The sequence below is a fragment of the Capra hircus genome, chromosome 16 (genome assembly GCF_001704415.2).
Source record: "Capra hircus breed San Clemente chromosome 16, ASM170441v1, whole genome shotgun sequence".
In the NCBI taxonomy this organism is placed as follows: Eukaryota; Metazoa; Chordata; class Mammalia; order Artiodactyla; family Bovidae; genus Capra; species Capra hircus.
Genome location: NC_030823.1, coordinates 72,072,795 through 72,095,227, shown reverse-complemented (window position 1 = coordinate 72,095,227; position 22,433 = coordinate 72,072,795). Strand labels below are relative to the sequence as shown.

At 45.2% G+C, this 22,433-nt stretch overlaps 1 protein-coding gene across 3 annotated transcripts in view; it reads left to right on the top strand.

Moving 5' to 3' along the window:
• The window catches only part of DIEXF (digestive organ expansion factor homolog (zebrafish)), a 29,021-nt gene extending 6,791 nt beyond the window's left edge, over positions 1 to 22,230 (top strand). For all 3 annotated transcript variants that reach the window (XM_005691034.3, XM_005691035.3, XM_018060774.1), the window contains 7 exons: positions 1,316 to 1,726; positions 3,912 to 4,131; positions 10,966 to 11,168; positions 12,508 to 12,690; positions 12,823 to 12,935; positions 14,134 to 14,379; positions 21,348 to 22,230. In XM_005691034.3, the coding sequence (XP_005691091.2) occupies positions 1,316 to 1,726; positions 3,912 to 4,131; positions 10,966 to 11,168; positions 12,508 to 12,690; positions 12,823 to 12,935; positions 14,134 to 14,379; positions 21,348 to 21,591 (1,620 nt within the window). In that variant the 3' untranslated portion in view covers positions 21,592 to 22,230. The remainder of the gene's footprint in view (positions 1 to 1,315; positions 1,727 to 3,911; positions 4,132 to 10,965; positions 11,169 to 12,507; positions 12,691 to 12,822; positions 12,936 to 14,133; positions 14,380 to 21,347) is intronic.

Here is a 22,433-nt window from a genome sequence, read left to right as displayed (position 1 = left end):
GGAGAAGCGGTGATTTGGGGTTCCAGTGATCTCCCTAAATGTGTGATCCACACCAGTGGCAGATGACTTGGGGAGCAGGACCTCGGGAGGCTGGAAGAGCCTGTGTGTGTGCTCACTCACTCAGTCACTTCCGACTCTATGACCCCGTGGACTGTAGCCCGCCAGGCTCTGTGTTTGTTGGAATTTTTATTGAGATAGTTCTTACAGGTGTGGTTGTAAGAAATAATGCAAAGATACCCATGTACTCTATGCCTAGTTCACCCCAGTGGTAATGTCCTGCAAAACTGTAGTACAGTATCGCCGTTAGGAAATTTCCGTGGATCCAGTCTCCTTGTCTTGTTCACGTTTCCTTGGTTTTTTTGGTCCTGTTTTATGTGTGTTACTTAGTTCTGCACTGATTTATCACACGTGTAGTTTCCCGTTTCCACCACTATAGCCAGCGGACAGAGCATTTCCAGCTCTGTAAAGATCCCTCCTCTTCTCTGGAGCTGTTTTATGACCATACCCACCTCCCTTCCCCTTGGTAATAACCACTAATGTGTTCTCCATTTCTGTCGTCTTGTCATCTCAACGTGTTCTAGAAATACAATGATACAAATTGGCTTTTTTCACTCAGCACAGTTTCCTGGAAATTCATCCTACTTGTTGGCATATCTTTAGTAGTTAATTCTTTTTTATCGCAGAGGTCATCCTTTATTGCTAAGATCAGCAGTTTTGTTAGAGTGCAAACATCCCTGCCCTCCCCACCCCCCGAAAAAAAATCTCAAACAAACACAAAAACATTGTTCAAAAAAAAAAAAAAAACCTTGCTCCATGCCCAGGTAAATTTGGAAAACTCTGGGTTAAACAAAGTGGAACAGAGTCCTTGTTACAGGACTCAGCAGAACCTTCATATCTATTCTGCTGTGAGTCTCCCTGCGGGGGATTAGGTTTTGTAGTGTTTTCAAAGTTACTTGACCATTGGGTACCTGTACCTTTTTTTTTGTCTAGAATAAATTTTTGCTCCTACAGTGTGGTCCACAGCACAGTCTGTGACCCACTGATTGAGTGAAGAGCTCACAAGTTTTCTAAAGGCATAAACCTTGGGCTCTAACCCTTAGCTCTGTTCTCTCCTGTTTGTCTGAATCCTGTAACGTCTGAATCTCAGCATTTCCTAAACGGTAAGAAGAGCATTATAGCTTTTACCTTGCACAGTTGTTGTGAGGATTAAGTGAGAGAATCTGTGAGTCATCAAAGCCCGTTTTAAGTTATGAAGCACTGGATGAATGTAAGGTACTGTCACTCATTTCTAACTTCTTGATTCTTTCTCCCTCAGTGGCCCATCCTGGGCCAGGTTGTCTTTTCATCCAAGTTTCAGAAGTTGGAAACCTTTAAACCCCCAAAGGACATTGACTTAAAGTCAGTTCATCTTCAAAAGCCCCTGGAATCCACCTGGATCAAGACCAACAGCCAGTTCCTCTCTGGTCCCCAAAAATCAAGTAGCCCCTTCACACCCCTCCAGAAAGAGCTCTTCTTAATTATGAATTCTTACCGGGACCTGTTCTACCCAGAAAGGACCGCCCTGAAGAACGGGGAAGAGATCCGCCACGTGTACTGCCTGCATGTAATAAATCACGTCCTCAAAGCCAATGCCCAGGTGCTTGCCAACAACAGCAGACGCCGAAGCCAGAAACTTGGGGTGGGTGACGATGACGACTTCAGGGACCAAGGGCTGACAAGGCCCAAGGTGAGTGGCCCCAGAACTTTGCCCTCAAGGAGGCTGTAAAGCTCCACCGTATAGGCCCTGGCACTTCGCAGGTTCTCAGGTCCTTTAATGCTCGGAGCAAAGAACAAGTCCAGGACTGCGCGTATTAGCCGGCTGATACTAGAGTAGTGCTGCAGACAGCTCAGTGGGCTGGCTCTAACAGTGGCTCTACCTGGAAACTTGAGTACGAGGCTCCTCCGTGATAATTCTCCTTCAAGATAAACCCTGATCCTCTGTGAAGTGACTCTCCACTGTAAATCTGTTCTTTGTGACTGTCAGAGCTGGATGGGTCCTTAAAGAACTTTTTATTTGATCCCTACATGTTACATCTGTGGACACAGACTTAGATTCATAAAGTAAAGTGAAGTGAAGCCGTTCAGTCGTGTCCGACCCTTTGCGACCCCATGGACTGCAGCCTACCAGGCTCCTCCATCCATGGGATTTTCCAGGCAAGAGTACTGGAGTGGGGTGCCATTGCCTTCTCCAGGGGATCTTCCCGACCCAGGGATCAAACCCTGGTCTCCCTCATTGTAGACAGACGCTTTACCATCTGAGCCACCGGGGAAGTCACCAAGGGCCTTGCTAAAGAGAACCAGGGAGAGAGGAGCACAGACAGGACTGAACCAAGGGTTCTCTTCACTAAGCCCTGTAAATATGTAAACCTTCGAAAATAAAACCGCTATTTTCCCACTGTATCGTTACTGCAACTTAAAGTGATGATTACATTTATGTGGGCTCATAGGCTTAAGCGCCAGTGGATTGAGGGCTTACACAGAAAATGTCTTCTGACTTGCTACATTTTTCATGATGTCATGTAGCTAGATACTGTACCTCCCATCCCTCCCTACCCTTTCACCCATGTCTCTGTATTGAAGAAGCCTCCTCTTCTTAGATACTTCTCATTGAGCTTAATAGGATTCTCGGCTATTAAGATAACACGGCTCATAAGAGATTTCTTAGTCCAGCTCTCTTGTTCGATAGCTGGGGAAAACCACTAGACTCTTACTTAGTGTCCCAGCAGGACAGGAACTTGGCGCTCTTCAAGAGTGATCGGTCATCTCCATGTTGTACCAGACTGAGTCCCTGCACCCCTCTGGCTGTGCTGGTTGCCCTTCTTGGAAACGACCTCAGGATCTTGAACATCAGGATAAAAAGATTATCTGTTTAGAACTGCAGAACAGAGTATGAGGTAGAGCACCCAAATGAAGCAATTTAGAATTTGGTGAATTGTCAGAGCTGACTGGGTTATTTCCACTGGTTGTGTGGTTTACACAAGAGTTGAGTTGTTTAGTCAGTAAGTCATGTCTAACTCTTTTGTGTCCCCTTGGACTGTAGTCCGCCAGGCTCCTCTGTCCATGGGATTCCCCAGGCAAGAATATTGTGATGGGTTGCCATTTCCTCCTCCAGGGGACCTTCCCAAGTCAGGGATTGAACCCATGACCCCTGTATTGCAGGCGGATTCTTTACCATTGAGTCACCAGGGAAGCCTTAGCCAAATGTAGTTAGGAAAAAAACCCACGTACACAAGGGTAGTTAGAAATTATTTGTTAACCATCTTCTGTTTTTGTTTTTCTCAAGAGTTAATACTAAGCATTTTTGGAAATGTTTGGAAAACTGAACCCTCTATTTCCCATTGAAATATGATCTTACTTCAGAAATACTTTATCATTATTTCTGAAAAGTGTACCAGGAAATGTACTAGAGAAGTAATGATAGGTTATTTGTTCTCTGCCAACACATCTAATTCATTTATTCAGCACATTCCTTGTCTCTTATGAATCACAATGCTGAACTAGTTCTGTAGGAGACAGAAATGAGTAACATTTCTTGTCCTCAGAGAGCTTTGTCTGTTTATGTCCTTGGACTTTTGCTGGTGGATGCCTCTGTTAAAGGCATTGAGTTACCCTAAAAGGGATTTCCACATTCTGCTTGAGAATGTCCCCCAGGGACCATGAGATTGAAGTCCATAGGACCCTGCTGTGCATCTGAAAGATACTCAGCCTGCAGTACTGAGCCATGCCCTTTATAAGGCGGGTGACACGGGTGTGATCCCTGGCCCGGGGCCGTAGAACGGGGGACTCGTCAGCTCCAGGTCCCCAGCGGGCTCGCCTTGAGCTGCCCTCCCTTCCCCATGCCCCTCCAAGGCTGCCTACCTCTCTCTTGACAGGTGCTGATCGTGGTGCCATTCCGGGAAGCTGCTTTGCGGGTGGTGCAGCTCTTCATCAGCCTCCTGGAGGGCGACAGCAAGAAGAAAATCATTGTCAGCAACAAAAAGAGGTTTAATGGAGAGTACGGTTCTGATCCCGAGGAGAGACCACCCAACCTGAAGAGGCCTGAGGACTATGAAGCTGTGTTTGTCGGAAACATCGATGACCACTTCAGGATCGGTAATTCCTCCTTGTCCAGACTGAGACCCCGAGGGACCTGGGGTGTGAGGTGCACATGACTGGGAGCTAGAAGCCTGGAATTAGACATTCTCTCGGAGGGTCACTGGTAGACTCCTGGCAGAACCAGTGCATTTGAGACATCTCTTCTGCCAGGGGAGAGCCTTGCCTTGGCTAATTGGGTAGACGCTTGAATAATGAAATGGAGCGTCTCCAAAGGCATATGTGAAAAGCATATGTACATGTATAATAGATGTCTCGGCTCGCCCGTAGCTGGTAGCTCATCGTCAGTGCTGCAGGAGTCTGAGGGAGTGGGAGGTGAAGGGGCAGGGTGCGTCAGTCTGGGGAGGATGAGAAACTGAAGGGCCTGTGCCTAGTGGACTCCCTTCCGGCCTGCCTTAGGGAGCTGTCTCTACCCCGGACTTCCTGACCCCCAGCCAGCTTTTCACATGTGTGCTTGTCGCATCCAGCTCCCACGTATTTGGTTGGTTGTACATTGGAAAAGTGCTTGAAGACTATTTACTGTCACGTATGCTCATTTATTAATTATTTAGCTTCTACTATGTTAAGCACTGTAAAGTAGCTGGGGATATAGGATTAGAAGGATTAAAAGTTACTGTTAAGGAAGTCCAGCCTAAAGGCAAATCGGACAGTATGAGAAAGAAGATGTGTTATGGTTAGAGGATGCAGTGGCTGTTTTAAATATTTAAAGCAAATATCCCTGCTCAAAGTGGACACAGGACTGTTTGGGAAGATCTGCTGATGGATGTACTGTCTATACTAAGTTGAAACCCAAATAGGATTTAGCCAGTTACGAAGTAGGGAGATCTGAGTGGAGGAAAAAGTTTCAGACAGGAAACTGCAAAGACATCAGGATGAATAAACAGCATGACCTCGGACTCAGGCTTTAGCACGGCTGGAGCGTGAGGTGCAGGGGGTGAGAGTTGATGTTTAGTTTTAAACATGTGCAGGTGGGCAGTAAGCAGCTGATGAATCACTTTTTTTAATTGATGTATAACTGACGTGCTAGTTTCAGATGTACAATGTAGTGATTCAGTGTCTATATACCTTACAAACTGATCACAACAATAAGTATAGTTACCATTTGTTGCCATACAGAGTTAATACAGTACTGTTGACTATATTCTCCTTTGGCATACGTTGGATCCTTTTCATATGTTGGGTACGTTGGTGGCTGGTTCACTTGATACTGAATGTGTTGTACCTCTTGATCACCCCCCATGCATGTTGCCCACCCTCCAACCCCCGCCCCCATTTTCTGGCAGCCGCTGGTCTGTTCTCTGTATCTGTCAGTCTAGTTTTTTGTTTTGTTTCTTAGATTCACATCTAAGAGATGTCATGTGGTATTGATACTTGTCTTTATCTGACTTATTTCACTTATGGTGATACCTTCAAGGTCCATCCTGTTCACAGATGGCAAAATTTCATTCATTTATGGCTAAGTAATATTCCATTGTGTGTGTGTGTGTGTGTGTGTGTGTGCGCGCGTGTGTGTGCGTGCGTGCGTGTGTGTGTGTGTGTGTCTGTATACCACAGCTTTATCTATTCATCTACCTATGGACTCTTAGGCTGCGCATTGTGTGTGTGTGTGTGTGTATCTGTACTCTTAGGCTGCGCATTGTGTGTGTGTGTGTCTGTGTGTGTGTGCGCGCGCGCACGCGCGTGTGTGTGTCTGTATACCACAGCTCTATCTGTTCATCTACCTATGGACTCTTAGGCTGCACATTGTGTGTGTGTGTGTGTGTGTATCTGTACTCTTAGGCTGCGCATTGTGTGTGTGTGTGTGTCTGTGTGTGTCTGTGTGTGTCTGTGTGTGTCTGTGTGTGTCTGTATACCACAGCTTTATCTATTCACCTACCTACAGACTCTCAGGCTGCGTCCATACCTTGGCTGTTATAAATATTGCAGTGAAGAGAGGAGTGCATGTATCTTTTTGAGTTAGTGTTTTTGTTTCCTTTGCATCAGTACCCAGAAGTGGGGTTGCTCAGTTGTGCCGTGGCTCTGTTTTTTTCTTTTTTGGTGATGGTCCTAGTTTTCATTTCTGAGGAACCTCTGTACTGTTTTCCATAGTGGCTGCACCAATTTACATTCGCATTAACCATGTGCAAGGGTTCCCTGTTCTCCACATCCTTGCCAGCACTTGTTATTTCTTGTCTTTTTGATAAAACCTATTCTGACAGGTGTGAGGTAATATTTCATTGTGTTTCTCTTTTCCTCTGTGCTTGGTTTATTCAAATGTAAAATGAGGATAATACCAACTTACATGATGGCCATAAGAATTCTATAACTCCAGTGTCACAGTCTGTTATATTATTTCATTTTGGTCATTGCACTTACTAGCCACCTGATACATTGTTTGTTTTTTTTTTAATTGAAGTATGGTTGATCTACAATGTTGTGCTGATTTCTGCTGTACAGCAAAAGTGACTCAGTTATATATACATTCTTTTCAATATTCTTTTCCATTATGGCTTATCCCAGGAGATTGGATTATAGTTCCTTGGGCTGTGCCTGAGGACCTTGTTGTCTATCCATTCTAAATGTAACGGCTGGCATCAGCTAACTGCAAACCTCCAGTCCTTCCCTCCCCCTTCCCCCTCAGCAGCCGCAAGTCTGTTCTCTGTGCCTGTGAGTCTCTCTCTGTTTTGTAAACAGCTTCATTTGTGCCCTATTTTAGTCTGCATGTGTAAGTGAGATCGTACGGTATCTGCCTTTCTCTTTCTGACTTCCTTCACTCTTCACTCAGTGTGATAAGCTCTGGTTGTATTCATGTTGCTGCACATGGCATTAGTTTGCTCTTTTCATGACTGAGTAGTATTCCATCACACACACACATGAGCGCGCGCACACACGCGCGCACACACACAGCAGTAGTCCATTATATATATATACATATATTTACACATATATATGCACATACATGGAGACACACACCCTGCATGATTGTGCTCTTTTCATGACTAGTAGTCCATCACACACACACACACACACACACACACACACACACACACACACAGTAGTCCATTATATATATACATATATTTTTATTTATATATATACACATATGTACAGACACACACCCTGCATGATTGTGCTCTTTTCATGACTGAGTAGTATTCCGTCACACACACGCGCACACACACACAGTAGTAGTCCGTTTTATATATATATATATATATATTTACATATATATATACACATACCTACAGACACACACCCTGCATGATTGTGCTCTTTTTATGGCTGAGTAGTATTCTGTTACACACACACACACACACACACACACACCCGCATCTTCTTTATTCATTCTTCTGTTCATGGATATTTAGCTTGTTTCTATGTCTTGGCTGTTGTGAATAGTGCTGCTGTGAATATAGGGGTATGTGTGTCTTTTTGAATGATAGTTTTGGCCAGGTATATCCCCAGGAGTAAGATGACTGGATCATGTGGTAATTCTGAGGTTTTCTGAGGAAGCTCCATTCTGTTCTTCATGGTGGCTGTACCAGCTTACATTCCCACCAATAGTGTAAGAGGGTTCCCCTTTCTCCACCCCTTTCCAGCACTTGCTGTTTGTAGACTTTTTAATGATGGCCATTCTAACTGGAGTGGGATAGTACCTCATTGCAGTGTTGATTTTTTTTCCTGGTGGCTTTTGGTTTGCATTTCCCTGACCGTTAGTGATGTTGAGCATCTCTACGTATGCCTGTTGGTCATCCCTATGACTTTGAGAAAATGTCTATTCAGATCCTTAGCCCATTTTTATTGTTTTGCTGATAATGAGTCACATGCATTCTTTGTATATTTTGGATATTAACCCCTTACCACCTATGCAAATATCTTCTCCTGTTCAGTAGATCTCCTTTTTGTTTTGCTCTTGGTTTCCGTCACTGTGTATAATCTTTTTAGCTTGAAGTAGTCCCAGTACTCTTGCCTGGAAACTCCCATGGACAGAGGAGCCTGGTGGGCGGCAGTCCATGGGCTCTCTTAAAGTTGGACACGACTGAGCGACTTCACTTTCACTTTTCACTTTCATGCTTTGGAGAAGGAAATGGCAACCCACTCCAATATTCTTGCCTGGAGAATCCCAGGGACAGAAGAGCCTAATGGGCTGCCGTCTATGGGATCGCACAGAGTCGGACACGACTGAAGCGACTTAGCAGCAGCAGCAGTCCCGTTTAATTTTGCTTTCGTTGCCCTTGCCTGTGGAACAGATCAAAAAAAAAATCACTGAGACTGATGTCAAGAAAGTTGCTGCCTATATTTTCTTCTAGGGGTTTTGTGGTTTTTCAGGTCTTGTGTTCAAGTCTTCAGTCCATTTTGAGCTGATTTTTGTAGTTGGTGTAAGCTCGTGGCCCAGTTTCATTCTTCTGCACGCAGCTCTCCAGTTTCCCCAGTACCACTTGTTCATGAGACCGTCTTTTCCACATTGTTTATTCTTGCCTCCTTTTCATAGATTAATTAGCTATACAAATATGGGTTTATTTTGGGGCTCTCTATTTTTGTTCTGTTTGTGCTAGTACCATACAGTTTTGAATACTGTAGACTTGCAGTGTAGTTTAAGATCAGGGAGCAGGATACCTCCAGCTTTGTTCTTCTTTCCTATGATCAGTTTGGATATTCAAGGTGTTTTGTAGCTCTGAACATACTTTACGATTATTCTAGTTCTGTAAAATATGTCATGGGTATTTTGATAGTAATTGCATTGAGTCTGTAGTTTTCTTGGGTACTGTGGACATTTTAACAGTACTAATTTTTCTAGTCTATGAGCATGGTATATTTTTGCATTTGTTTGTATCGTCTTCAGTTTCTTTTAAGACCTTATAATTTCCAACTACAAGTCTTTTACCTTTTTGGCTAAATTTATTCCTAGGTATTTTATCCTTTTTGATGCAGTTGTAAATGGGATTGTTTTCTTAATTTCTCTTTCTGGTAGTTCATTGTGAATGTGTAGAAATGCACCAGATTCCTGTATGTTAATTTTGTATCTAGCAGCTTTACTAAATTCATTTGTTATAACAGTTTTTTGGTGGAGTCTTTAGGGTTTTCTCTAAAAAATACCATGTCTTTGTGCTTCCTGGAATGTCTGTTTCCTTCACTGGGTTAGGGAAATTTTCAGCCATTGTTTCTTCAAATAAGTTTTCTGCCCCTTTCTCTCTTCTCTTCCCTCTCCTGGGTCCCCTATAATGTGGATGTTAGTGACTCTCTCTCTCTTCTCCTTCTGGGACTCGTTAACACTGATGATAGACCCCTAGATGCTGTCCTGTAAACTGTCCTCATTTAAAGAAGAGTTTTTTATTTTCCCTTTGCCGTTCTCTTGGGGTGCTTTCCACCACCCTGTCTTTCAGATCACTGACACTCTTTCATATCATCTCTTCTGTGGATTCCCTCTGGTGTGTTTTTCAGCTCAGTTATATTCTTCAGCTCTGTGAGTTCTTTTAGAACTTTCTCAATATTTTGTCTTTATTGAGTTTCTCAATGTGTTTGTTTATTCATAATCTCCCAGGTTTGGTGAGCATTTTGATGACCATGACTTTGAATTCTTTATCAGATAAACTACTTACATCTGTCTCATTCAGTTTTTTTCTGGGGTTCTATCTTGTTCCTTCAGTTGAAACATGTTCCCCTGCTTCCTCATTTCGCTTGGCTGTTTCTGTATATTATGCAAAGCAGTTATGGCTCCCTGTCTTGAAGGAGTGGCTCTGTGTGGGAGATGAACTGTATTGTTTAACCTTTTCCTAGTTCTTGATTGTCCCACAAACTCTCTGCTTGTTTCATTCCCCTGGAGTCCAGAAACGCAGTCTGCCCGCCATCTGCCTGAGCCTGGCGCCCAAGGGGTGTCCCCTGTGTGGGCTGCACACAATCGTTGGCCCTGGTGGTGCCCTGCGAGTGGCGTGGGAGGGGGTCGGTGGGGCTGCTCGCTGTCCGTGTCTGCCGGCACTGCCCGCAAGCACTGCAGGGTGGTGGGGTGGGGGGTGCTCACCTGCCACTGTGGGCAGCTTAGACTGAGCGTGCAGAAATGGTGCCCACCAGTGTCATCAAGGTTGAGGGCGTTTGTAAAAGTGGTTTCCACCAGCATTCTACCCCTAGAGAGAGTCCCCAGCAGTCTTCTGCCCCTCTGGTACATGCTTTCAGATAAGCAAGTCAGTCTCCTTCACGTACGCTTTGGTCTCTTTACAAACTGCTGCTTTTTGCTTAAGAACGAGATGTGGGCAGGAAATACAAAATTTTGTGACAGTAGTGTTAAAACCATCATTAGTGAATATGTTTATCCAGAGCTTTATGTTTAGTGAAAGAGAACTTGCAGATGAATCCAGGGATTTGTAGAAGAGCTGTCTGAATATGGAAAGATAGATGAGGACCAGGTCAGTGACAAAAAAGTAAGTGTTGAAGTCATGGAAACCACCAGTAAGGAAAAGGCATTTCAAGGAGGATGTGCTTACGCGTTAATGACAAGAAACACCGAAGAGCCATTGCGTTGGTAACCAAGAGCTTTTGGTGACCTTAGCAAGGGTCATGTCAGTGGCGTCCTGAGAATCAGAGGCAGACTGCAGTGCGTTGAGGAGTGAAGAGGAGATTTTAAAGGAGAAACGATTTTCTGGGAAGATTTGCCAGTGAAGAAAAGGAAGAGAGTGGGGGCTGGAAGGGACCATCAAAGCAAGGAGGGGTGATGATTTAATAATGAAAGCAGTTTGAGTTCAGTTATATCCTAAGGGGGAAGCTGGAAGGTACAAGGGCAGGCGGCACTTTGAGAAGGTGGAAGCTGGTGGCTTGGTGGTGATTAAAGAACTGACATGTCCTTGGCTGTTTCATGTGTAGGAGTGGCGATTCTGCAGAGGAGCATCCGACTTTACGCCCCCTTCTACTCCTCGGACATCCTCATCGCCTCCCCTCTGGGCTTGAGGACCATCATTGGTGGAGAAGGAGAGAAGAAGAGAGATTTTGACTTCCTGTCTTCTGTCGAACTGCTTATCATTGATCAAGCTGACATTTACTTGATGCAGAACTGGGAGCATGTCCTGGTAATGTTGGTCATTCACATTTAGAGACAAGAAGCTCAGTGGGTTGAGTCTGAAAGGATTATTCAAGTCCAGATTAAAACTCAAGTTAGTTTGGAAATGGAAATGTTCCACATTTTCCAGTTTGCAAACGAGAAGTGTTCCCTCTGCTAGCCGCAGGTTGGTCAGTATCCAGAAAGATAAAAACTCTTGTCGATCTTCTCAAATCACCAGATAAGAGTTCCTCCCCTTATAAAGGTGGCTTCTACTAATAGACTGCTGTACTGTGGTTGGTTGGTTGAAATCCCTCCTCACCGAGGACGTCTTTATCTGAAATAATTCCTCCTGCAGTTTATGCTCATTCGCTTCTGTTCAGTGTTTGGCAGAGTTTGGGAAAAGATAGCTCATGTTTCACTGATAAATGTGAGATGCTTCCGTCCTCCTGCCATAATTAGTGCTGTGAGTTTTTTCCCCCTCTCCGCATATTCTGCAGTGTCTTTGAGTTTAGGATTGTGCTTTGGAACAGTCCTCCTCATGAAACCATAGGTGTATTTTGACAGTATAAGGCAAGTGAGAACTTACCTTTTCTACAACTCTAGGACTTAAAGTTTGCAGCAAATAAAGGCGAGTACTTATAAAGTAAGGAATAAATTTATAGTATTTGTAACCCTTCAGTATACAAGGTAAAAATATGATTAACATAGAAAAGGCATGTTGATAGTTGTGGTGGTGGTTTAGTTGCTAAGTTGTGTCCCGTTCTTGCGATCCCATGGACTGTAGCCCACCAGGCTCCTCTGTCCATGGGATTTCCCAGGCAAGGATACTGGAGTGGGTTGCCATTTCCTTCTCCAGGGGATCTTCCTGACCCGGGAATTGAACCCAGGTCTTCTGCATTACAGGCAGGTTCTTTACTGACTGAGCTACGAGGAAGCTAATGGTTAAGTCATATTTAATTGGTTGACGTGTAGTCACTCAGGGAATCTCCTAATGTTTTGAGAACCAGGTCATGGAAGGACAGCAATTCTGTTTTCTGTGTCATTTTTCTTCTTGTCCAAGTCTGAAGCCAGGTTGCTTATAGAGTAACCAGGGTGGCATTTCAGAAATACACTATATAGGTACTATCTCGATCCTTTTTGAAAGATCCACGAGGTAGCCAGTTTGAGCTTTATTTTCGTGTTGGGAATGTTTACCTGACTACGGACAAGTCACTCTCCCGCCTGAGCTGCAGTTTTCTTGCTGTAACTTGGGAGGTGATAGTGTGTATTTCTCCAGGTTAGGTAAGACAAAAGCTTATGGAACGCTTAGCAATGCCTTCCAGGTGAGTGCTCGGTAAGTATTAATGGAGTATTGTTTCTGCTCGCAGCATTTGATGAACCACATGAACCTTCTGCCCTTGGACTCACATGGGGTGGACTTTTCTCGAGTGCGGATGTGGAGCCTCAACAATTGGTCCAAGTACTATCGCCAGACCCTGCTGTTCGGGGCCCTGCAGGATGCCCAGATCAACTCCGTGTTCAACAAGTACTGCGTCAATGTGCAAGGCCAGGTGGGGTCTCCCCTTTCTCTGACCTTCGGGAAGTGTCGGGTGTTGTTTGGGTCACGAGGCAGAAGGGGAGGATTACATCTGGTCAGCAGCGGGGATAGCTCACCTCCTGATGCTCTCTCTGACCCCTGGCAGGTGGCCGTGAGGAACGTCCCGATGACAGGCTCCATCAGTCAGGTCCTGGTGCAGCTCCCGCATGTCTTCCAGAGGATGGAAGCGGAAAGCCTCGCTTCCGTGATTGATGCCAGGTACCCATATCCCCTGCCCTTCCCACTGGACCCTGGGAGTCACAGAGAGGGCTTTTACCTGGCCGTTCAAACTTAGAATCGGACTCCATGTTGACTTTATCGATGACCGTCTGTGAGATGAAATGAGTGATTCCCCTCCGTCGTGACATTAACAGAGGAGGACACTGAAGCCCAGAGAGGCGATGCCTCATCCTAGTTCTGATATCTAGTTAGTGGCAGAGCTGGTGAATCAGGGGTACTTTCCCCTAGAGGATGGCACTTTAAAATTACATGAATTGCTTAATGCTGCATGTCAGCAACTTAATTGTAAGCCTTTCAGGGCAAGAACTCCTTTTCTAATTCTCTATGTTATTTTCTCCTGTTTGCTCATTGCGTTTAGTCGGGGGACACTTGGCAGCAGAATGGTGCTTAGTATATGGTAGGTGTTCAGTAATTATTTGTTGACTGACTTGACAGCTGAATGAATGAGTGATGTGGTTATATACTTCCTAGAATATATATATGTCTAGTCAAGGCTATGGTTTTTCCTATGGTCATGTATGGATGTGAGAGTTGGACTGTGAAGAAGGCTGAGCGCCGAAGAATTGATGCTTTTGAACTGTGGTGTTGGAGAAGACTCTTGAGGGTCCCTTGGACTGCAAGGAGATCCAACCAGTCCATTCTAAAGGAGATCAGCCCTGGGATTTCTTTGGAAGGAATGATGCTAAAGCTGAAACTCCAGTACTTTGGCCACCTCGTGCAAAGAGTTGACTCATTGGAAAAGACTCTGATGCTGGAAGGGATTGGGGGCAGGAGGAGAAGGGGATGGCCCAGGATGAGATGGCTGGATGGCATCATGGACTCGATGGACGTGAGTCTGAGTGAACTCCGGGAGTTGGTGATGGACAGGGAGGCCTGGCGTGCTGCGATTCATGGGGTCGCAAAGAGCTGGACACGACTGAGCGACTGAACTGAACTGAACTTCCTAGAATAATTCTCGGGATATACCAGTGTCACATCCATACTGTATGATGAGCAGTGCTGGCACTTACTTTGTAGCGTGTTGAACAAGTCTCACCTCTTTGCAGTGCGGTAGACCAGATTAGCCTCTTAGGGGAGGTAGAGGGAGACAGTGACTTGCCCAGGGCCATGCAGTTAGCAGTGACCCTACGGGCTCACTTCCAGACCGCTGACTTTGCCCTTTGCCTTTCCAAATCAGGTTCAACTTTTTCGTGAACAAGATTCTGCCTCAATATCGGGATGCAGTCATGTCCCACACGCTTATCTATGTCCCCTCCTACTTTGACTTTGTGCGTCTCCGAAATTACTTCAAGAAGGAGGAACTGAACTTCACTCATATCTGCGAGTACACCCAGAAGTCTGGGGTCTCCAGGGCCAGACACTTCTTCCTTCAAGGGGAGAAGCAGTTCCTGCTGCTCACCGAGCGCTTCCATTTCTACAAAAGGTGAGAAGTAGGGCCGGGCTTCAAGCGTCCTCTCTGGAGGGCCTGCTTCTGAGTGTACAGGGGGCTTTGCCGTGCCGTGGTCCTCCCTATTCCATCTCCTGGAGAGACGCCAGAGTTCTAGGGGCTGGACAGGCCTTTCTTGGTGGGTTGTTTGGTTTTCTTGTAAAATGGGTGTTGCTGGAAAAGGTTGTAGAAATGAATGAGTGACTGCGCCATGTTATATATAGATGTGGAGTAGATCCATGCTTAGGGTGCTTCCTAAGTAGCTTTCTTGAGGATATGCCCCTCAAGGAAGGTGTTACAGAGCTGAGCAGCTCTTGACAGGGACGACTCGAGGGCAGCGAAGGGTGCATGGAGCCTGTCGTAGAAACACAGATAAAATACTGGGGGCTGTGTGGAGATCGAAGCTGAGTGCAGCGTCAGTGTTCACTGTCCAGAGGTGGTGTGCACACACTTCCTCACCAAAGAGAACAGGGGCTAAGGGGCCCCTGGATGTTCAGGAAGAGCAAAAGGCGAGGGCCTGAAAGGTGAATATTTAAGAGCTTCAGCATTTGCTTAGCTTCCCCACCACGTGACTTTGACAAAAATGTTGGGTTGACGTTTCTTTTAAATTAGAGTGTTAGTAATATTGATCCTTCTGTTACTGTTTGGGATAGCTGCAGCCCTTCATGCACCCAGAGCTCAGTGATTTTCTCGTTTTGCTAATTCTCTCTACTGCCAAGTGTAAAAGCCTCCTTTAAGCCCTTACCTAGAGAGAGATGGAAATTGCCTCCTATAACCTTTTCTTTCCTGATTCACAGTAATGTTCAGTGAGTTTAAGTTCTGACTTTACTATTTTATTAATTCTCAGTCATATACTACTGAGGGACACATTTCCTCAGAGAATCTCTTTAACAGCTAAGCCAGAAATCTTCTAGGCTTTGGAGCTTATTAGTTGGTGCACCTTGGCATTGCATTGCCTTTTAGTTTATGTTGGTATTGGGTGGTGTTCCCCAGAAACCCTCTCCTCACCAGGAAGACCCAGCACCCTCCGGGTGAAGCAGGCTGGCACGGCATGACCTCTGGCATTCTGCTGACAACGGTTATCTGTCAGCAGAGAGGCGAGGTGTGACTGCATCTGTGTTGACGGGGCCTCATTCTTGGCTGTTTGGCCCAAGAGTTTTAACAAATGCCTGCTTCCCAGCATTATTATTTGCTTCCTTCCAGTGATTTGTTGTTTTCATTCACGTTGAAAGTGGTATTTTGGGGGGGATTTGCATTCAGCAGGTCTTAAGAGCCCTTAGTTTTCCAAAAGCTTAACACATCAAAGCAAGTCCTTTGAATGAAGTGGATGGACTGGAAAACTTCCCAACGTGATTGTCTCTCACAGCTGTGAATTAAGCTGGAATGAGGACCTCTCTCAAAGAGCAGATCTTCATGGAGAGGGTGTGGTGTTAAGAGGAGCCCCTTCTCTTAAGTGGGACAGTCTCCTGTCTTACACTGTTCATTTAGTGACCAGATGGTTTTGTTCCCAAAGTCATGGTAAAGACAGACCTGACATGTGCCATTTGCTTTACACCCTGGATCCAGTTATTGGGTGTTAAATGTAAATCTAAGTAATTTGCAACTGCCAATTGTCTCAAGGTTCCCAGCTATAGAATTTTTTGCTTGAGAGGTCACGAAAGTGATGATAGGTATTTTGATCTGCAGTGTCTTTGTGATTTGATTTTGTAAATTTGACCGTGGGGAAAAGTACATGTGTTTTCAACTTTAGTAACCAACTCTAAAATTCTGTGTCTGTATTCTCTGAGGAAGTAGTGTTAGAAATACTGCAGTTCATTTGTGAGCTAATGAAAAATTTTCAACCTGAGGATTTGTTTTCTTTGGGGAGATGAAACCAATAGAATCTTAGGGCTGGATTGGCCTTTGGTCATGATACTCCTGAGGTGAGGACAGTTCACAGCTTCTTCTCTGAGCATTATCAGTGGGTAAGCACAGCATGAAGGATTGGCACTCAGAAGCTCTGGAGGTGGGGTTTCTAGAGTTGGGAAAGGCCGCCTGGGGTGTTTCCAGGTGCTCCTTGCCCCAGTGAGAACCCCAGCTATGGAAGTAGCAGATGGAGTCTTTATAGACTATGGAGGAACCAGCGTTTCAAGTCAGTTGTGGGTGCCTCATATCATTGACAGTCGGCAGGTAGCATAGATGTCTGGAATGTCCTTAATTTTAGGTCCTGTCAGAGTGTTAGGCCATATTTGTTGGGGTCATTGAAGACACAAAACATGTTTTGTACAGGAGAGGAGGAAGGCAGGGGAAGGGGTGCAGGAGGTTACAGGAGTTGGTACTGACTGCCCCTCTGAAGAGGCGCTGCTCACACTCTCTTATTTCCAGAAGACCCCTAGCCTCTCTTTGTCGCATTGTTTAGTCACTAAGTCGTGTCCGACTTTGAGGCCCCGTGGACTGTGGTCTGCCAGGCTCCTTTGTCCATGGGATTTTCCAGGAAAGAGTACTGGAGTGGGTAGCCATTCCCTTCATTGCAGGAAGATTCTTTACCACTGAGTCACCTGGGAAGCCCTAGTCTCTACTGTAGATAGATCGGCACTAAGAGATTTTCTTAGTTCTTAAGTGTAATAGCTATTGGAGTCGGTTTTGTTGTTTTATTTTGTTTTAAAAATACTCTCATTATAAGAGTATTATTGTTAGAGAACCTGGAAAATCCAGGTTAAAAAAATGGAATCACCTATAATCCCACTGATACAAATACTCATTTTGGTATATTTCTTCCCTGACTTTTTAATGTCAAAAAACTTGTGTACATGCACACAGACACAGGCAATTTGAAAAAAATAAAACCAAAGTTGAGATCCCCATATACACATAGGGACTTTTTTTCTTTTATCTTACATGTTTTATGTGCTCATTGAAAAAAAATAAGTTAGCGTTTTGGCGTGTATGCTTGCGTGTTATGGATATGTATTTCTAAGTCTTTATAAGTTTATATATGGTTCTGTTACCTCCTCCCCCCACCAACTTTTTATGTGGGAAGATTTCATTTCAAAAGTCATTGTAAAGCTCTCCCAGTGAGCGTCTGTAACTCCTGCCAGGTAGACTTGGCCAGCTGTTAGCATTCTGCCCCGCTCACACGCGCTCGCATTCTGCCTCTCCTCTCTTTCCTCCCACACCTTATTTTTTCTCTTCCTGAGCCATTTGACAGTAACTTATCGGAGGCTTCATGACACTTAGCTTCTAGATCTTTCAGCATGTAAAGTGGCTAAAAACAAAATTCTGTCATTTATTGACATTCCACTTGACATGATTGCAATAACATCATCTAATATTTAGTCTGTGTTCAGATTTTCCTAGTTGTTTTCCAGTGACGATCACAGCTGTCCCCCACCAGCAATCCAGGGTTTAGGATTTAGTTGAGTATCATACATTGCATTTGGTTAACATGTTTCTTCAGTTTATTTTAGCAGTTCTCAAGCTGGGAATAGTTTTGCTCCCCAAGGGACATTTGGAAATATCTGGAGACATTTTTGGTAGTTAGAGCTGGAAGGTTATTCTAGTGGTTCACACAGGTCAAGGCCTGAGTGCTGCTAATCACCCTTCAGTTCATAGGATGGCCCCTAAAACAAAGAATTATCTGGCTTAAAATGTCAGTAATACTGCGGTTAAGAAACCCTCATCTGGAATAATTCTCTTCCTTTTGTTCTTTGTCATGATACTGACATTTTTTTTGCAAAGTGTAGTCTGGTTTCCCGTAGAATGTCCCACAGTCTGGATTTGCTTTGTTCCTTATTATTTAGGTCAGTGTCCCCAAACTTTACTACACATTGGAATCCCCTAGTAGAGCTTTTAAAAAATCTGAATGCCCATGTCATACCCCAGTATCAATTAAATCATAGTGTTGGAGATGGGGACCAATTATATAATAGATATTTTTTAAAAACAAATAGGTGATTCGACAGGCGTCCAAGTTTGGGAATCACAGATTTAAACACTGTTTTGGTAAGAATTCTACATGAAGGCACAGGGTGTCAGTTTATCCCATTTTGGGTGATGCTAAACATAATCACCTGGTCAAGGTAGGGCTGCTAGATCTCTGCCTTGTAAAGATACCTTTTCTGTTTGATTATGAGTAACCTGTGAGGTGTGCATGGTATCCATTTCAGTGGTTACTGTTATGTACTTTGAATGGGGGTATAGTTAACCCAGTTTCCGTTTAACAGGCATGCTGTTGTTTTCCCCTATTAGGTACAATAATGCCATGAGCAGCCATCTGTGTAGTTGATGGCCTAGTTGCCTAGGTATTTCCTTGGAATAAATTTGGAAAGGAAAACTTGCTTGTTCAAAAACTGTGCACAATTTAATGTTTGCTGTACGTTGCAACTCCCATCTTCTCCCTTCCCCGCAAGATACATACAATAACTTATACTCCATTAACCTATCTCTGTAAAACCCTACCTGTTGCCAGTAGTTTGATAGTCAAAATGATACCTCATGGTCTTAATGTGTTTTTCTTGCTTTTCTGTGTTTTTTGTAATAGTTGAATGGAGTTCCTGAGTGGGTAGTTGGCCTGAACACACCTCTTGCATCAGGCCACTAGAGTGGGAGTTGGGAGCCTAGTGAGGATCTGGTTATTACCGTGGTTACCATCCAGGTACCACAGACTGCAGTTCCTCCAGCAGACGGTGGCCCGACGCGGGGCCCTGCTGGAGGGTCTTGTCTCAGGACCTGCTCCCCTCTCAGCTTTCCCCGAGCCCTGCGCCCCTGTTCCCAGGGAGAGCTTCTCCCCGCACTCCAGCCCCTCCTGCTCGTTCCTCCGCACAGGCTTGAAGTGAGGCAGGGGCCCTCCGACCTGTCCGGCTCAGATGCAGGCAGGTTCTCTCCACCCTGGGCTTTCTCAGGGTTCCTACACCACCCTGCGTGGTGGCAGACCTCTCTCTGCCTTGTTCTGTGAGGGTCTTGCAAAGAGTTTCCTGCTTCTCCCCACTGGCAGCAAGCCTCTGCTTGCATCAGCGCAGGCTTGGGCTCCGTAGGCTTCATGCCCTTTGCTTAGGGACAGACTGCTCTTGCTTTTTACTGGGTGTGAGTCTTGTGGTGGGGAGGGACAGGGTGAGGGGGTTAATGCCCCTCCCTTGAAAGTGAAAGTCTCAGTCGCATCCAACTCTTTGCGACCCCATGGACTGTACAGTCCGTAGAATTCTCCAGGCAAGAATACTGAAGTGGATAGCCTTTCCCTTCTTCAGGGGATCTTCCCAATCTAGGGATCGAATCCAGGTCTCCCGCATTGCAGGCAGATTATTTACCAGCTGAGCCACAAGGGAAACCCCGCTCCCTTAGGGTAGCGGATTTTTGCTTCGTCTGACTCCACCCCAGCAGTTGACCTTTTGTCCTGTTCATTGGCTTCAGGCTTTAGCTCCATACACAGTATGGGTCTGGGGAAAGAGTGAGTTTCCCTGTCTGTGCTGCCCGCGGGCTCTCTCCAGGTCTTCTGCCTTGCCTTCAGGGCCCCCAGTGGAGCCCTGTGGAAAGGACCTCGTGAAAATGAAGTAAAGGTGCGTCCGGAAATCCCAGGGATCCTGGACTCTCATGCAAACCCATAATTGCCCTTTGAGAACGTGTTCAAAGTGTAGCTGTTTCTTCCTTCCCGCTTTCATGGCAGCCACCCCCTTTCCCATGGTGAAGTGTCCTGTTTTTCTTCAGACGAGCTTGTCGCTCTGGAATTCAGTCAGTGATGGGCTGAAGCTGGCTCATGCCTGCTCTTGAGATCTGGTCGCACATCTCTTCCCATTTCCAAGTTCAGGAGCATGACATTGTTCGCTTGAAATGAAGGGTTTACACCACAAAAATTGGCAAGTGCTTCAAATCAGCACCTTCCCTCCCCCACTGAGAACCAGTTAAACACACACCAGGGCACCGCTGAATCAGTCCACCTGGTTGCCTCACATCGGCTGTCTAGGCTCAAGAAGAGGAATGTTGTTGTAGATTGTTTTTCTTGTTAGCATGGAAGCGTATTCTCTTGAATGTTCTACATAGTAAGCAGAAGTAAAACTCCGTGTTTGTGTGTTTTTGTTTTGATAACTGCTGAGGCAGAACTGTGTCTTGTCAACTTCACTCGTTAGCGTTAGAATTCCTTTATAGAACGGGGATGTGGAAAACGAACCAAGTAATGGACTGCAGTTATATTCTGAAAGAGGAGGGTCTCCAGAGAGATAAGGCTGAGCCATGGGATAAAAAGACAAGGAAAACTTATCCTCCGTGAATAAAATAAAATTCCCGAGGAAGTCTACCATCAGATGTGTCAGACAGGAAAAATCAGAACCTCGTCAGCCTGTGAAATCTTTTGTTAGGAGGCAGTGCTTGGCCTCGACCTAACCACAAGGTGAGTCCTTAGGATGTGCCTTCTGACCACCTCGGTGCAGCCCTGTGGGGCAGGGAGAGAGTGAGGAAGCTCCTGATACTAATCGCCTTCCCAGAATGCCTGATGGGCCCTTGGGCACAGTGTTATAAATGGATGAACTTGGACCATCTGCCATGGAGTTAACATGTTGTCAAAGTGGTAAGAAAAGACTTAATGGGAGAGCATTTGCAGTTTATGTACTGGATCTGACCTCATCTCCATTACAGAACATTGTTTTCCCTGATTATAAGGATAGTGTTAAATTGCAAGTTGTCTGCTTTTTATTTTGATGACCGATTTTTTACCCTTGTCTTCTATTCTTCCCCAGCCTACCTTGCTCTGCTCAGAGCAGGCTCAAGAAAGGCAAATTCATTTTATCATTATCTTAAACCAAACATTAGGAATTCAAACACGTTGTCACAAAAAATGAGCCCTTCCAGCTCAAATTAGAGTAACCGTTGGTCTGTCTGTTATGGTTCTTCCTCCTTGAGCACGAAGCGGTATGAGTGACTGTGTCCCTGTAAAATTCCGAGGTGGCTTCTCTGTAAATTTCTCCCGTAGACATAGCCTCTCTTTCTCCTTCTGGCAGATACACAATAAAAGGCATCAGGAACCTGATTTTCTATGAACTGCCAACATACCCGCACTTCTACAGTGAAGTCTGTAACATGCTGCGAGCCACCAGCAGCGGCGAGGAAGCCGCCTGGACCTGCACTGTCCTCTACTCCAAGTACGACGCCCAGCGCTTGGCCGCCGTGGTCGGGGTGGAGCGGGCCGCCCAGATGCTGCAGTCCAAGAAGAACGTCCATCTCTTCATTACTGGAGAAAGATGAGAGCTGGCTGGACAGGAAACGGTGTTGGCGTGGCGTGGTATGCCTGACACTCTGCGCCACTCGGACCCGATTCTGATCGCCTCTACAAAGAAGGGCTGCCAGCAGGAAGGGGCGCCAGGCAGCATCTTCTCAGACACTTCTTCCTTTTCAGGTCATGCATCCCTGAAAGGTTCGATGTGGACCAGATTTTGGTACAACCTATCTTTGAGAGGACAGGAGGAGCTCGTGGGGGCTCTGAGAAATCGATAGAAGGAATCCTCGACTTGCGAGTCTTTTTGTAAGCTGTAAATTGTTTTACTGTGATTTTACATCAGATTTATCCTGCTTGGTAAAGTCTGTCAGATTTGCCTGTTTCTGTTTGACACCCTCTTACACTGAGGCATACATTTCTATGCTTGTGAGAACTGGTGCTGAGAAACTGGAACCCTTCTTGCTGTCGAACATCATCTTTTGGATCGCACAGGTTTTGCAAAACTGTTACTTTCCCCCAGCCAAACTTTTTTAAACCTTACATATCCTATTTTAATTCAACCTAGAAGAGTATATTCATCCACTGATCTTTCTTTAACTCATAATAATAAGTGGGTTTGTTAAAATATGTACCTAAAAATCACATTATATAAAATAGTTTCTGCTCTATTCCAAGAAATAACTCTGTGACACTCTCGATGCTACAAATTCGCCTTGTCTCCGTCGTTGCCGCAGTCACTCGTCTGTTACACTGAGAAGCTGGCCTTTTAAGACCAGTTTTAGGGAACTCGTCCAGTGGTTAGGGCTCAGCGCTTTCACTGGCGTGGCCCGGGTTCGGTCCCCTCTCAGGGAACTAAGATCCCGTACGCTGT